This window comes from Cervus elaphus, chromosome 5, assembly GCF_910594005.1.
Source record: "Cervus elaphus chromosome 5, mCerEla1.1, whole genome shotgun sequence".
Classification (NCBI taxonomy): domain Eukaryota; kingdom Metazoa; phylum Chordata; class Mammalia; order Artiodactyla; family Cervidae; genus Cervus; species Cervus elaphus.
Genome location: NC_057819.1, coordinates 116,384,444 through 116,401,011, shown reverse-complemented (window position 1 = coordinate 116,401,011; position 16,568 = coordinate 116,384,444). Strand labels below are relative to the sequence as shown.

The following is a 16,568-nucleotide window of genomic DNA, read 5'->3' as shown; positions in this document are numbered from 1 at the left end:
GTGACTAATTCAGGCCTTGTCAACCCTTGGCCACTCTTGTTTGCCAGGGGTACCATCGCCTCCTTATCATGTGTCTGAATTATTGCAGCCTTCTCCTGGCTGGCCTCCCTGACTCGGATCTACTGGATTTTCAGAATTGTGGTTCATTTAGTACTCACTGCTTCCCAGTAAAATGGTAAACTCTTGAGAGGGCAGGGACCTTGTACTTCGATTTTTTTTCTTAATCCCTTAGACTAGTGTTTTATATAGGGAGTTGAACACTTTCAGTAACATTTTGATTATGTGTTCAAGAAAGATAAAAGCAAAGCAAAATACTATTAACAGGATTATACATCAGGATTTAGCAAGAAAGCATCAAAGATGAAGATTTTTCTTTATATCCTCCACATTGCCTAGCTCACCGCCAGACCCATGGTAGTTCAGTAATTGTTGACTTTATGAAGCCTTAACGTTCATTGAGAGATTCAAAGACTTAGGCTGATGGGATGGAAAAGTGAGAGCAATGCGTCAGCCCTCCTCTGCCTACTGTCAACCCAGCTGTGTCCCCAACAGAACTCCCACAAGGAATAGAATCTTTATTGAATATCAAAACTGTCCCCGAGTCTGATCCTATTTGAGTTAATGAGACTACCATCCTACCAGCCAGCCACCATAGCTCTGAAATACTTTTGACACCTCCCTACCACATGGCAGTTACTGATCATGGAATCTCTGCCCTCCCCTTTGCTCCTGCCACCAGTACCCTGGTTCAGGCCACATCACCTTTAACTCAGAGGATGGTAGGCACCATCCATCTGATCTTCCCACTAAGTCCTGCCTTTTTCAGTCCCGTCTATCCATAGGCAGCTAGTATAATTCTGATTGGAGCACCACTGATCATGTATCTTCTCTGATTTATTAAAAAATATATATATATATGATTCTCCATCTCCTATGGATTAAAGTTCAGATTTCTCAGACATTCAAGGACCTGCAGTGATGAGACCCCAGCCTGCATTCCACCCTCATGCCCTGGCCCTCACCTGTGTTGACTACTTACCTTTCTCTATAACTGACCTCTGTGTTCTGCTCTCTGTTACTTCCTGTGTTGAAAAACCCCTTCATTCTCTGACAAAAGGCAATATAGTACAATGGTTAAGAACATGAATTCAAGCACAGATGTGTTTGACACATAGCTTTTGCCACTCTGTGGACACTTGGACTATTTACCTAAAACTCTGTGCCACAGTTTTAGCATTTTTAAAATGGACATAGTGAAGTTGCTCAGTCGTGTCCGACTCTTTGCAACCCCACGGACTGTAGCCCACCAGGCTTCTCTGTCCATGGGATTCTCCAAGCAAGAATACTGGAGTGGGTTGCCATTTCCTTCTCCAGGGGATCTTCCCAACCCAGGGATTGAACCCAGGTCTCCCGCATTGCAGACAGACGCTTTAAACTCTGAGCTACCAGGGAAGCCCAAAATGGACATAATAGTAGCTAATTCATAGGGTTGTTATGAAGAAGCTGATAATATAAATGACTTCAGCTAGGCATCAACCCTACCTTTTCCAAGGCATTTACTATCCTCCTGCTGCAGTTGTATGTGTTCATGTCATGTCTTAACTCTCTCAGGACTAAGTTTTTTAAGGACCCTTGACAATTGTCTTTGTATCTCTTACCACTCAATGCCTTGAACAGAATGAGAATTTATTAAAAACCTTGGTGAAGTGTGGGTTAATTTGGGGCTACACAGGGTACACCAGTAATACAGTTCTACTCAGTTGAGGACAGGGGGAGGGTGGAAGGTTAAGTGCAGGACTAAGTATTCGTGCCTGCTGTGAGCTTGGCACTGGGAATTCAGCAGTGAAGGAGGCCCAGGCTAAAGTTCAGGGTGCGTCTAACCTAGAAAGGGATAGGATTTTGAGCTGTGTGAATTTCGAGGAGGTGAATTATGAGGACAAAGGTAGTGCTGAAGGGATGCCAGAATAGCCTGGGGGAGTTGGGCAGGATAAGATGATGGTTATGTTTGATCAGAAAATGTAACAGCCCTGGTAGTCCAGTGGAATCCGCCTTGCAATGCAGAGAACTTGGGTTCGATCCCTGGTTGGGAAACTTAAGATCCCACACGCCGAAGAGCAACAGTTCCCACACCGCAACTACAGAATCCGTGCACCGCAAGGAAAGATCCCAGATGATGCAACTAAGACCCATCGCAGCCAAATAAATAAAATATTTAAAAAGAAAATATGAGCAAAAACAATGTGACTATGTTCTTTACCCCAGCAGATCTCTTAAATTTCCTTCCTGACAACCTGCTTTTTTGGGAAGACAATGCAGCGCCAGTAAGACTTGCTTGGCACTCCTCTTCCTCTGAACATCCGTTTAAAAAATGCCCTTTCTGCTCAAAACTATTCCTTTTCATTTCACTGTGTGAGCCTGCATTTGCATCTTCCAATCCTCAGTGCCTGCTGCTGTTCAGTCTGTCAGCAATGCCTACAGTATGTATGCTGGGCTCTTGGCAAGGTCCTGGGGCACCAGAAAGGAACCTCATTCTCAAGGGACCCGTGGACAAAATCCAATGAACAGACCATGACTAAGCAGTGTGATCAGTGCTGCACCCCTGTGTGTTAACCCCAGAGTGCCATCCCCTAGGAATTGAGGGAGGCATCCCCTAGGTAATGACCCCACTAGAATCAAGTCTTAGTGATTGGACAAGAGCTCTGTCACCCAAGAAGGAGTTAGACCTGCCTTCACCTGAACAGCTGGTGCAAATCTCAGAGCCTGTGAGCCAGAACACCCTGGGATGACTCCACTTTACCCCCATCTCCTCCCTTCAGCCAGGATCCATTCACCACCCCTCCCCCAGCACTGGCTACATTGCTGTGGCCACATTAAGACTTGGCCCCAGATGAAGGATGAGTGAGGAAGCTGTTGTGCCAATATGACTGAGTGAGGCTGCCAAAGGTCCTAGAAGGAGGAAGTGGATAAGTGCCTTATCCTTTTAAGGATACAGCAGCCTCAGGTCTTATCAGGGGCCAGGACCTTCCTCACTCCTTCCCCCACTTCTGACCAAGTCACAGTACGCCTTGGCAGCGCAGGGAACTGTGTAGGGGGAGGAGGACCTACAGAACTGGGCTAGAGTGGAGGCGTGTTGCACTATCCCAAGCAGGAAGCAATGGTGGTTTAGACTAGCATGGTGGTAGGAGAAACGGAATGAAGATTCAAGAGACATTGTTGAAGAGCAGAACCAGCAGGACTCAATGATAAAATATGTTCAAGAAAAGGGAAGAATTGGCTTTCAGCCATGAGCATCCACCCCGCAGGGTGGACTTACTCTCTTCCCAGCAACCCTAGAAACCATATGGCCCAGGACTCTGCCTACTGCTCAGCAAGTGGGTTTCAGCTTGATAAGAAAAGACTTCCTGTGGTGGAACTGAAAGAGGAAGCCACCAACCCATTAGTGCCTAGGAGGCTGTGGGAGAAGGACGATGGCCAGAGCTCTGCGTCTGCTTCGTGCCCTCTGGCTTCTGGAGTGGGTGCAGCTGCTCTTGGGACCTGGTGTTGTGCCTCCAACCTGGGCCTTGAACCTGGACCCAGTGCAGCTCACTGTCTACACAGGCCCTAACGGCAGCCACTTTGGGTTTTCACTGGACTTCTACAAGAAGAGCAATGGGAGGTGAGCCCTGGGAAACTTCCCCCACCATCACTGCTTCTGTGGATCTTGAGTTCCCTATTTGTGATAGAGGTTGGACAAAGTGATTTCCAGGGTCTGTTTGGGCTGAATTCTTGTTAGGAATACTGGGGTGTCAGCGAGAGGCACCAGTGGGGAGCTGGGCAGAGCAAAGACAAAGGGGAGACCCATGTTGACGCCTTATTTTTTCCTCAAGGGTCAGTTTTATGACCCACTCCACCCCTGTCCCCTTGAAATACAGAAAGGAGCACATGTCTTAAGTTGACCTGCAGAACTGTGAAATTGTCTGTCTACTCCCACTTTGCTTTTCTATTCCAGTCCCCTCAACCCAGCAAAATGATTGATATTTGAAAAGAAGCAATAGAGCATTATTGGTTGGGATTGATCAGGCTGCAAATTCAGACTGCTAAAATTAGAGTCCTGACTCTTTCTCTCTATAGGAACAACCCTGAACTATTTCCTTATTGAGATGGACACTAAAGTCCAGCTTCAGAGTATCAGCACCTTGGGGAGTTGCCTCTGCTGAAGAGGGCCACCTCCCTCAAAGCTCCCCCACTTCCAAATGTGGCCCAGGAACAATGACTAGTCAATGAGGAGTGTGGAGGGAGGGGAGAGGTTAAGGGTCTGATTCTCTCATCTCAACTCCAGACAGTTCTGAGGGTCTTTCTAACTCCAGAGTTCCCAGGACATTGACCCATGGCTGTTATTCAGTCTGAATTTCAACTCAATGCCTCCTGCCCGCTCCTGCTTCTTTCTCCTCCTTTTCACAGATACTGGTCTCATGGGCACTACTTAGTAAACATCCTGCAAACTAAAAAGATAAAAAAATTACAGCATTTTTGGAGCCCTCATTATGTATTATTTGGCTGGCATTGGCATAAATGTTTCTCATGCATTTATTTCATTTACTTCTCCTGACAGCACTGAATCTAGATCTACTAGAGTCCTTAGAAATGTCAGCACCCCACCACCCACTTTAGAGTTGCCCACTAGCTTAATATTTCCTGGTTAAAATTGGTTCTCAGAAAGAGATCTGATGACAGTTCAGACAGGATTACGGTGCATGGCTCTTCGTGGCAAGTGTTGGGGAATGTAGACTGTGTACAGAGTTTAGGTCTCTCTTAGCAAGGCTATCAAACCCCTCGTGTTCAAATCAAACCTAATGGTTATATTCTCAGTTTTATCCTTAATTCCCTCGGTTACTGATGGGCATGTGACTCTCCTCGCTGGGAGTCAGTTTCACTGGCCATAAAATGAAAAGGTTGGCCTCTATGGTCTGTGTCGTCTCACTGAGAAAAGATGATCCAGTGACCCTCTAGGCACACCGCCCTTCCGAGGAGGCACGAGGTACCTCAGAATCCACGGAGCGCTCACCCAGCTTTCTTATGCAGTGTGTTCGTCGTGGTGGGCGCCCCACGGACCCTGGGCCGCAGCGAGGAGGAGACCGGCGGCGTTTTTCTGTGCCCCTGGAAGGCCGAGGGCGGCCAGTGCAGCTCGCTGCCCTTCGACCTCAGTGAGTCTCTCACAAGAAGAGAAAGGGAGGGGCTACGAGGAGAGCGGACAGCCGGGCTTCAGCATCCTACTCCTTCTTCTGCCCTCCAGATGATGAAACGCGAAGCATAGGCACCCAAACTTTCCAAACCTTCAAGGCCGGGCAAGGACTCGGGGCGTCGGTCGTTAGTTGGAGAGACAGCATTGTGGTGGGCGCTACCGGACTGGGATCTGGGAGCAGACGGAGGGCGGGGACACGTGGAGGGAGGAACCCGAGTCCCGCCCCTTCCCCATTCTCCTGTGGCTCTGCTTCAGGCCTGCGCCCCCTGGCAGCACTGGAACGTCCTAGATAGGAACGAGGAGGAGGCTCAGAAGACGCCCGTAGGTGGCTGCTTCGTGGCTCAGCTCCAAAACGGCGACCGCACAGAGTACTCGCCCTGCCGGGCCAACAAAATGAGCCAATTTTACGAGAGAAATCATTTCAGTGAGCTCCGTTTTGGCTCCTCCCACTCGCGGCCGTTATCCATTAGCCCCGCCCTTCACCCGATCTCTCTTGGCCTCCAGCTTTCCCAAATCCTGCCTGCAGTCTGGGGTCTCCCAGATGGCCCAGTTCTTGACTCCGCCCCCGCGTCCTGCCCACTGGATGTCGATATTAAACCACGCCCCCGTATTATCCTGTGGCCCCGCCCCACCCCCAAAGCAGGCTTCTTCGCTAACCCTTCCATTTTGCCTCCTCTAGGAGAAGACAAGCGTTACTGCGAAGCCGGCTTCAGCTCGGTAGTCACTCAGGCGAGTAGGGAGCATAAACGGCGTGGGGGTGGCCCCCCAAATAGGACCCCCTCTCACCTCCAGAGCTTCTATTTCAGGCTGGGGAGCTGGTGCTTGGGGCTCCTGGCGGCTACTATTTCGTAGGTACGTGCCCTTCCATACACCTCCCTCCCTTCTCTCGACCCGGGCAGACCCCAGACTCCTGGGCGCCCACACCAACTGTCCCACGCGCCGTAGGTCTCCTGGCGCGGGCTCCAATCGCCGATATCATCTCGAGTTACCGCCCGGGCACCCTCTTGTGGCACGTGCGCACCCAGTTCACCTACGACCACAGTCACTTGCAGTACTACGACGGCTACCGGGGTAACGTGGCACCTCCCTTCGAGGCTTCCCAGCACTCAAGTGGCACCGCTGGCCCGGCCCTACCCCTGCAGGAACGCCCCATTGTCAACTCTGGCTGGCCAGCCCCAGGACTAAGGCGCCCCCAGTCTGCTCAAGCAGCTCCCTCTCCCTACCCTCTGCAGACCGCCCAGCTCCCAAAGGCGAGCACATCGACTTCTCGCACTGAATTCGCTCCGTGGCCTCGGGCAGGTCTTGTCCTCTCGGTGGCCTCGATTTCCCCGTCTTCGCAATGCAGAGTTTGAACTGGGTGGTCTCTGAGTCCCCTCTCACTCAGGCCCTTTCCCTGCTTCACCCTCCCGGAAGGACTAACTCTCACTGTGCCTTCAGGGTACTCGGTGGCCGTGGGCGACTTCGACGGAAATCCCAAAACTACAGGCAAGAAATTCACTTAAGGGTGGGGTTTGGGGAGTCCTGCCCGGAAAAGAGCACTTCCAAGACCCGCATTGAAATCTCCCAGGGATGCAGAACGGCGGGCGGGAACCAGGTGGGGGTTCCAGAGACCTCACTTTCTGGGCCTGGCTCTCCCCAGAGTATGTCTTCGGTGCCCCCACCTGGAGTTGGACCCTGGGAGCGGTGAGTGCCCTCTGTCCACCCCTCACTGATTCCACTCTTCAGCCTGAACCGCGCCCCGCCCCCCCAAACTTCCTGCCCTTCTGCGGTGGGCTCAACTGTGACATGCTCCTGTACGTTTTCTGAGCAGGTGGAAATTTTGGACTCCTACCACCAGACGCTGCACCGGCTGCATGGAGAGCAGGTGAGGATCAGGTGGGGGTGTCCAAGACCAGGGAATTGAGACCCTGGAATATTCCGTGAGACATGGTGGGATGGAAGTGTGAGTATGAGGACAGAAATTAAGGTGTGCCCCATTTTCTGCAGATGGCTTCGTATTTTGGGCACTCAGTGGCCATCACTGACGTCAATGGGGATGGGTGAGAAGCCAGGCGCCCCCACCCCTACCCACTTGGGTCCCAAATTACCAGAGGTGTTGACTGCCCTCGGTCTCTGGTCTCTTCCTTTCCCAGCCCTCACTCACACATGACCACCGAGGGGAGCGGGAGGGCAAGGATGGGTAAGCCTGGGCTCAGGCCCACAGCATCCCCCTAACCCATCCCCACATAACCGCCCGTTGGGCCTGCAGGAGGCATGACCTCTTGGTGGGCGCACCACTATACATGGAGAGCCGTGCTGACCGCAAGCTGGCCGAGGTGGGGCGTGTGTACTTGTTCCTGCAGACTCGAGGCGCCCGAATGCTGGGGGCCCCCAACCTCCTGCTGACTGGCACACAGCTCTATGGGCGATTTGGCTCAGCCATCGCACCTCTGGGCGACCTCAACCGGGATGGCTACAATGGTAAGGCAAGAGAGAAGGGGTTTATAGCCATGACAAAGATCGTGGATTTGACCTGAGGGTAGCGGGAGCCAGGAAGGGCTTTGAGCAGGAGAGAGTTAAAGGAGACCAGTTGGGATTTGTTTGCATTAGTCCAGGCAAGAGATAGTGACCACTGGGGTGTGGGCTTTGGCAGCAGAGTTAGAGATGAGGGTGATTTCTAGATAGTTATTACTTAGATTATTAGAACTTGATGGGTGACTGGAGGTAGGGCTAAGAGAGAGGAGTTGGGTGGGTGGTGGTGCCCTTCACTGCCTGGAACTCAAGTCTTGCCACAGGCCTGGAGGGAGATCAGCAAATCAGCTCTGCTCTCATTTGATCTTTTTCTTTTTCTTTTTTTGGCCATGCCGCACAACTTGCTAGATCTTAGTTCCCCAATCAGGGATCGAACCCCATATCCCTGGCAGTGAAAGTACGGAGTCCTAACCATTGGACCGCCAGGGAATTCCCTAGACTTGTTTGATCATGAAAGGCTTGGGAGCCTTAGGCAGACATATCCAGGGAACAGCTGGGTGTGACTTCCCCCATTTCCAGCAGAGAGGTCTGAATGGGAGATAAGGGCTTGGGGAGGGTCGATGAGGTCCTGGGAGGTTGCAGAGTGGGAAGAGGCCCAGGAGAGAGCCCTGGGGAACAAGAGCATTTAGGGGACTCCCAGAAAAAGTGGGTCTAGAAAGGAGACAGAGGGATGTTCAGAGGGGTAGGAGGGAAACTAGGAGATCTGATGGCCCAGAACTCAAAGGAAGAGTGCTGGAAGCAGAAGGAAGCTGGGTCGGTGGCTCCAGATGCTGCTGAAAGGTACAATTAGATGGGGCTGAAGCAGTAAGTATTCCTGGGCTTTAGCAAGAAAGAAGTCATTGGTGACAGTGACAAGAACCAATTCAGGGCTAGCTAGGGACCAAAGCCAGACTGTCATGGTGCAAGATATGAATGAAGGTGAAGAATTGATGGCAGCCAGAGTAGACTGCTTTTTCTACCAGTTTGTGAAAAGAGAAAGAGAAAGGTGATTACTGAAAGGAGATGAGGATTAAAGGAAGGCTATTTTAATTATAAAGACTATGTAGTAGGTGAAATATGGAGGAAAATGATCTTGTGGGGAAATAGGGGCAGGGAGTGAGCTGGAAGTGGGTCCCTGCAATGCCTGAGAGATGCAGGCTGGAATGCTCAGGCTAGTGGCAGGTGTAGGAGGGACACTATTCTAGGGTCAAGAGGGGAGAAGAGCAAAAAGCACAACAGTTTGGTTGCTTCTCTTTGTGAAGGAAGTGAGAGGCGGGGAGCTTGATTGAATGGAAAAGGTTTGAAATACGTACTGAGCAGAAAACCCTGAGGGACTGCTAGGCATACACTGAGGCCCCTGGTGATGGCTGGAGGTCAGGAATTCACAGTGCCCAATGTGGTGGGGTCTGGCTAGGACTGGCAATGGGGCGGGATGGCTGAGGATATGGCGAGGGTAATCGAATGTTTAGAAAATAGGTGGAGAGATGGGGAAGCCAAAGATCAGGTGACTGGGTGAGACTGTGTTCTGAGCCTATCAGAAAAGTCAGTACATCTTTAAAAGAAAAAAACTGCACAGAAAACATACCATGAAGTCAGAAGGCAAGGGAAAGACAGTTACAACATATATATCAAAGATCTTAATTGCCATCACATGCAAAGAATTCTTACAGGTTAATAAGATTATTAATGATTGTTATTAATGATGACTACATTTTCAAGACTGGTCATTAAAGTTATGAGTGATGACAAGCCCATGGTGTGACCCTGGGTTTACATGGTGGGAGTGGAATGCCCCAGCTGAAGAGGGGGCAAATATTTAGCAGGTCTTGGTTACTTAATCTTCTGGGACTCTATTTTCTCCTTTAAAATGGGAATAATAATGCCTAGTTTTCAGAATTAAAAGAAATCATGACAATATATTGTCCTCAATAGATAGTGAGGGCTGTTAGACTGTTTTTACAATAATCTGACTTGATGGGTCTTCCTCCCACCCAATTGTAAACTCCTGGAGAGTGGGGCAGATGCTTCCTTGCCGGGACCCCTGCATTCCTCTCCTGCTCCCCTGGGGTCTGCCCAGAGAAGGAGCTCAGGGAAGTGTTATAGGGCCTGGAGCGACTGGATAAGAGATAGCCACTCCCTTTCTGTTGTTCTTTCCAGATGTTGCGGTAGCCGCCCCCTATGGGGGTCCCAGCGGTCAAGGCCAAGTGTTGGTGTATCTGGGTCAGAGTGAGGGGCTTAACCCATCCCCCTCCCAGGTCCTGGACAGCCCCTTCCCCACAGGCTCTGGCTTTGGCTTCTCCCTTCGAGGTGCCACAGATATCGATGACAACGGATACCCAGGTGCCCCTGGACTGCCTCCAGCTAGACAGGAAGGGGTCTTGGGCATTAGCTGGAGACACTAAGAGACACAGCAAAGGGCTTGAACCTGACCTGGTGCCCTCCTGAGACCTCTGTGGGTTCGGGGGCCAGATCAAACCTCCTATGGGGAAGGTAGTGTGGGAAACCCCTGAGAAAATGAGATGAAGACCCCATAAGTCTCTAATTAACGATTCTGACACCACCCCTCCTTCTCACAATATCTATAGACCTGCTTGTGGGAGCTTACGGGGCCAGCAAGGTCGTGGTATACAGGTGAGCGCTGGCTCCAGGGACAAGATGGGGAAGAACCCACCCCATCAGAGACTAGGTCAGGAGGGGCCACCAAGGCAAGCCTCCCAATTCCCACCAGGGCTCAGCCAGTGGTGATGATCACTGTCCAGCTGATGGTGCAAGATTCACTAAACCCTGCCGTGAAGACTTGTGTCCTGTCCCAGACCAAGACCCCAGTGAGCTGGTGAGGAAACGGAGGGTGTGGGCCAGGCAGGATCTGGGACCTCAGCCGGGCGACCCTAGCCCCTGAGCCCCATTCGTCTCTCTGTAGCTTTAACATCCAGATGTGTGTGGGAGCCAGTGGGCACAACATTCCCGAGAAGCTGCGTGAGTGGCACCCTGGGGAACAGGAAGCAGGTGGGTCTGGGCTCCCCTGGAGGCTGGCCCGGGAGACTCTGATGCACCCCGCTTGCCTGGGCCAGACCTGAAGGCTGAGCTGCAGCTGGACCGGCAGAAGCCCCGCCAGGGCCGGCGGGTCCTACTGTTGGACTCTCAGCAGGCGGGCACCATCCGGGACCTGGAACTGAGACGCAGCCGCATCTGCTACAACGCCACGGCCTTCCTCCGAGTATGCCCAGGCTGGGGGTGGGCAGGGCTGGGTATGCAGAGCCTGTTAATCCAGCCTCGGGGCGTGGGGCCGGGCGCTGCAGGGGTGGTCAGCGGGACACACAAGGTAGGTAGGGTACGTGGTAGCAAGACGGCCCGTCTCTTGCCCCCTTCCCTAGGATGAGGCCGACTTCCGGGACAAGCTAAGTCCGATCGTGCTCAGCTTTAGTGTGTCCCTGCCGCCCGAGAAGGATGGAGGAGCGTCTGCTCTTGTGCTGCACGGAGACACCCACATCCAGGAACAGGTAGGGGTGGGCAGGTGCCGGCAGGGGAGGGGGAGGACCCCTGCAAGATTGTCAAGGTTTGGGTAGTGCCCATATTGACATCCGAATAGACATCCAAACCTGGATGTCACCTCTAATCTCTAATGCTTACTCTAAACCCTAATGAAAACTGCCAAATCTCAGTCCCCCCAAACCCTCATACAAACCTCAGATGTTGACATCACCTCTAAACTCTCATTTAAACCCTGATGTCTACCTGCTCATCTCCCACCTGAGAGCTTCCACTTCTCCACGCTTTCGTTTAAGAGCCGTAATTTTTTTTCCTCTTAATTTGGAAGAGGAATATTTGCTGATGGTATCCAATTCAAGAACTGAATTATAAAATCTGGAAATACATGTTAACAGGAAACTTCGTTAACGTTTGATGGATTTCCTTGCATCATCAAAGCCCTGACATCATCCCAAACCCTGAGGCAAACCCCAAAGCTCTGATATCATCACCAACCTTCTTTTTCTTCTCAGACCTTCTAATTCCCCAAACCCACTGTGACCCCCAAACCTACCCACCCACATGACGTGTCCCCTCTAGACCCGCATCATTCTGGACTGTGGAGATGATGACCTGTGTGTGCCACAGTTGCAGCTCACTGCCAGCGTGTGAGAAGACTGCCCACTGCCCCCCCACACTGCCCACTGCCCCCCAACACCACCCACTGCCCTCCCACCTCGCCCTGTCTACCCTGACGACAGCCCCTCCCCACCTGGATCCTGATACTCTGGCCTCAGCCTGTCTCCTCGTCCCAGACCCTGGGCTTGGACCCGGCCTCCTTGGCTTTACTCCCTTCTCAACTGCCACAGGAAGGGCTCCCCACTCCTAATTGGAGCCGACAACGTGCTGGAGCTGCAAATGGATGCAGCCAATGAGGGTGAGGGAGCCTACGAGGCCGAGCTGGCCGTGTACCTGCCCCCAGGTGCCCACTATATGCGGGCTGTCAGCAACATGGAGGTGAGCCCCCACCCAGGTGTTGATGGGGACCTGGGAAGTACAGGAGCCTTGATTCTCATCTCCCACCTGAGAGCTCCCATTTCTCTATGCTTCCCTTCAAGAGCTGTGATTTTTTTTCCCCTCTAATTTGGAAGAGGAATATTTACTAATGGCATACAATGCAAGAACTTGTATATAAAATCAGGAAATAACTGTTAACAGGAGCCACCATTTACATTTGGTTTTGGATTTCTGTTAGATTTGGATTTCCTTGCATTCTTTTTTCTTGACATGGATACTTACATAGATGTATATTTATTTTTTATTTTACTGATGCTGTTGATAACAATGGAGTTACCATCCATGTGATGTTTTGTGGTTTTCATTTTTTAAAAATCATTAAAAAGAATAAGATGCTACAGTAATACATTAACAGGAATGTGACAGTCCTTGAACTCCACCTCCCCTTGAAACCCTCCATTCCACCCTGGAATCCTCCCCACCCTGACTTTCCAAGGGAGCTTAAATATAGAAGGGATGCTGTGTAACCATCTTCTTCCTCGGGACTGCTTCTCCGAAGGGCTTTGAGAGGCTCATCTGTAACCAGAAGAAGGAGAATGAGACCAAGGTGGTGCTGTGTGAGCTGGGAAACCCCATGAAGAGTAATGCCGAGGTGAGGCCACTCAGTCCTAGGTGATGGGTCTCCTCTACCAGGGGTTCATAGACAGCTGGGTTTCGGGGGCTGGGTTTGAAGTCAGATGGCTCGAGACTGGAATCCTTGTCCTCTCACTCCCTGGCTGTGTGGTCTTGGGTGAGTGACTCCCTCTCTGAGTGGTCTTCAGGACGAGGACTGGTGGCCACATTCAGAGTGGGCGTCACATTCAGAGTGACTCTGGTCCTCCCCGTGTCTCAGATAGAAGTCATGATGTGGGTGAGCGTGGGGAAGCTGGAAGAGGCTGGGGAGCAGGTGTCCTTCATGCTGCAGATCAGGAGGTATACTAGACTGGGGGGCACTCCCTCCCCCTGTCTGATCCCCACACAGAGACCCTCAGATGCCTGCCACACAGAAGGGTTCTCTGGGAGGCATGCTCTTTAGACTTCCCTGTTTCCTCTCTTCCTCAGAGACTTGTTTCTGAGTTTTGGAGCCCTAGAGGAACTAACTTTAGTGTGGCATGCTGTTTGTGGAGTTAGCTCTTCCTGAGCCCTCTGATATTCTGCCCCCTCTCCCCTGCCCCCTGCCCTGAGAGTCCTGATGTTCACTGGGCTGCTGTCCTGATCTGTTTCTCCTCGGCCCCCTTCCTACAGCAAGAACAGCCAGAATCCAAATAGTGAGATGGTGGAGCTGGATGTGCCAGTCCGGGCAGCGGCCCACGTGGAATTGAGAGGGTGAGAGCCCAAGGAGGCAAAAGGGAGTTGGCAGGCACAGCCCTGAGGCTCAGGGGGTCCTGGGCAAACCCCCACGGGCAAGTCAGGGGATCAGGCTCACTCTGGGGGTCTCGGGCCCCTGCAGGAATTCCTTTCCAGCCTCCCTGGTGGTGGCTGCAGAAGAAGGCAGTGGGCAGAACAGCTCTGATGGCTGGGGCCCCAAAGTGGAGCACACCTATGAGGTAGGAAGGAGGCTCCGGGCCCCAGGCTGGGGTGGGAGGGTCCCAGGAGCTGGTCTTGGTGCTGAGCCTCGTAACATCTTGCCACCACCGCCCTGCCAGCTCCACAACAATGGCCCTGGTGCTGTAAGTGGCCTCCGCCTCAACCTCTACCTCCCCAGCCAGTCCCAGTCCTCAGACCTGCTCTACATCCTGCATATTCAGCCACAAGGAGGCCTTCAGTGCACCTCAGAGCCCTCTCCCAACCCCCGCCAGGTGACAGCCCACTTGAATCCCTAGCCCATCAACCAGGGCCCCTGTGGGAGGGCTGACAGGTGGGCAGAGCATGAGACCTGAGGGCCTCTTTGCCTCCTCAGCTGGAATGGAGGCTGCCCACCCCCAGCCCTTCCCCGGCCCATCACAAGCGGGATCGCAGACAGGCTGTCCTGCCGGAGGAGAAGCAGCCCTCAAGGCTCCAAGACCCAATCTTGGTGGTGAGCAGGCTCTGTGGTCTCCAGCTGGGGCCGCCCTGGGGCCCAGAGGCAGAGGGGATGGGAGGCAGAGAGAGAGAAGGGTGTGGTGGGGACCTCATGTGGGTCACCTTGGTCTCACAGGGACCTCCAGGTGAATATGAAGGATTGTGCTCATCTTGTGTCTGGTGTGTGGGGGGGGGCACTTGTATGTTTCAAGGTATCGTACATTAAAGAAAATGAACAAATGCCAAAGCAGGGTTACAATAAGGCTTAGTACTGAACGCTGTACGACTGACCCACTTCTTCCTGCCCTTTCCCTGTATCTTTGGGACAGTGTGAGCAATCCCATTCAAAGATAATGTCCCAAGCTTGAATCTGAGGCCCTTCCCGACAGGGAGGCCTGGCCCAAGCTCTTCGACCCCCCAGCCCCCTCTGACTTGGGTCCTATGATGGGGGTGATGATGGGTCAGTAGGGGCTGGGGACCAATGACATGTCCCTTCAGAGCTGCGACTCGGCGCCCTGTACTGTGGTGCACTGTGAGCTGCAGGAGATGGAGCGCGGGCAGCGGGTCATGGTCACGGTGCTGGCCTTCCTGTGGCTGCCCACCCTCCAAGAGGTGAACCGGGATGGGGGTGGGCGGGGCCTTCTAGAGGCGGGGCCTGAAGTGCTTGGGGGCGGGGCTTGTGGAGGCGGGGCCTTAGGGGCGGGGAGAGAATGAGGGCTGGGTTGGTTTAATACGGAGCAGGCAGACAGGGCGGATCTTCCTACAGCGGAGCCCGAGGCCAGGACTCCTGCAACCAACAGGCCTCGTGTAAACGCCTTTCACCTCCACCCCATCCAGAGGCCCCTGGATCAGTTTGTGCTGCAGTCGCAGGCTTGGTTCAACGTCTCCTCCTTTCCCTACTCCGTGCCTGCCCTCAGCCTGCCCAGCGGGGAAGTTCTGGTGGGTGTGGAAGAATGGTGGCAGAAAGGGTCCCGCGGGTCTCCCATTGGTCTTCTCCTGAGTCCCTGCCCAGCAGGGACTGCCTGGATCTGAGAGGTGGGACAAGTAGGTGGCTTGGCCGCAGGTCAAGTCTCTGAGTCTCTGGGAAAAGCAAGTGTCCCGGTGACTGAGGAGACCCGCGGGTCTCCCCTCAGGTGCAGACGCAGGTGCTTCGGGTCTTGGAGGAGAGAGAGATTCCAGTGTGGTGGGTGCTGGTAGGCGTGCTGGGCGGCCTGCTGCTGCTCACATTCCTGATCCTGGCCATGTGGAAGGTGAGACGTGAAGCAAGGTTGAGGTGGTGGGGGTCGGAGGTGAGGAGGGCAGACAATCCCACAGGGAGGCAGAGAGAGATGGTGGCCCAAGTAGATGACCCAGGGTCCATCTGATTTCCATCTCCGCTATTAGAATGTCACCCTCCAGAGGGTCTCTTCCAGGGCACAGGTCCCTGGGAGAGGTGGCACCTGAAATCCTAAGGCCTTTATTATTATTTTTTTTAATCCTAAGGCCTTTAGATCAGCTCCCCCTGAGAGCAGGAGTCCCAGGGACTGAGTCTTGCCTTCTGGAATCCATTGACCCCTGAGAATTTTCACCTCCTCCCTGCTTTGTCCCTCCCCCAGAAGGACCCAGGTCTTCCTGCTCCGATGTGTCCCTGGTGGGCCACTCCCTCCTCTGCCCCTGGAGAACACCTGCACTGTTCTCAAACTCGCTCAAGTATCCAAACCCTAGAAAGCCACAGTGCTTTTAGGGAAAACATACATTAGACTTATAATAATCAAATATATACCATCACAAGCTTGAGTCATATAGAGACATAATCATCAGTACTTAAGAAAAATTCAGGAAATGAAAAACAAAATGTTAAAAAAATTTTTTGTTCCATGCATTATCTCTAAATGGGAAATGCCTCCACTTGACCATATAGTGAGGATTGTGTTGGTTCAGGGTGAGGACCTCGTGGCTGGCTGGTTTCTAGCATACGTTCTCCATTGCTGCTCTGGGGCTGAAAAATCACCTTTACACCCCATCCCTGGCCCCTGCACACCCCCCAGGTTGGCTTCTTCAAGCGGAATCGTCCACCCTTAGAAGAAGATGATGAAGAGGAGTGATGAGCCCACACATCTCTGTCCTGGCAGCAAGGCTGCGTGTGATGTGTTCCTTCTCTAACGAGTGCCCCTCCCCGTCTCTGGTTGCCCGAGGCTGGGAGGGTGACATTCTACTAGTGGAGATGGAGATCAGATGGACCCTGGGTCATCTACTTGGGTCAGCATCTCTCTCTGCCTCCTGATGTCCTCTCCCTCCCATCAGAGCTGAGTCACCCCCTCTCCTGCTGCCTAATAAAGAACTTGGACCCCAA

General features: G+C 52.7%; 1 protein-coding gene across 3 annotated transcripts; it reads left to right on the top strand.

Moving 5' to 3' along the window:
• Positions 1–3,257: 3,257 nt before the first annotated feature.
• On the top strand, positions 3,258–16,568 carry ITGA2B (integrin subunit alpha 2b). 3 transcript variants are annotated; one of them, XM_043904838.1, is made up of 30 exons: positions 3,259–3,655; positions 5,062–5,183; positions 5,273–5,370; positions 5,477–5,645; positions 5,901–5,950; positions 6,028–6,073; positions 6,167–6,292; positions 6,659–6,706; positions 6,861–6,904; positions 7,032–7,085; positions 7,208–7,260; positions 7,470–7,681; positions 9,869–10,051; positions 10,297–10,342; positions 10,440–10,544; positions 10,632–10,687; positions 10,783–10,928; positions 11,086–11,211; positions 11,780–11,847; positions 12,049–12,196; positions 12,756–12,848; positions 13,089–13,168; positions 13,481–13,561; positions 13,686–13,782; positions 13,882–14,034; positions 14,136–14,252; positions 14,735–14,848; positions 15,074–15,175; positions 15,370–15,486; positions 16,264–16,568. In XM_043904838.1, the coding sequence occupies exons 1-30, from the start codon at positions 3,468–3,470 to the stop codon at positions 16,318–16,320; spliced, it is 3,099 nt and encodes a 1,032-aa protein (XP_043760773.1). In that variant the 5' UTR covers positions 3,259–3,467; the 3' UTR covers positions 16,321–16,568. The 3 variants fall into 3 exon arrangements, with proteins under 3 accessions (XP_043760774.1, XP_043760773.1, XP_043760775.1); XM_043904839.1 differs by lacking the exon at positions 16,264–16,568 and having other exon boundaries at positions 3,258–3,655; positions 15,074–15,271; positions 15,370–15,488; XM_043904840.1 differs by lacking the exons at positions 11,780–11,847; positions 12,049–12,196.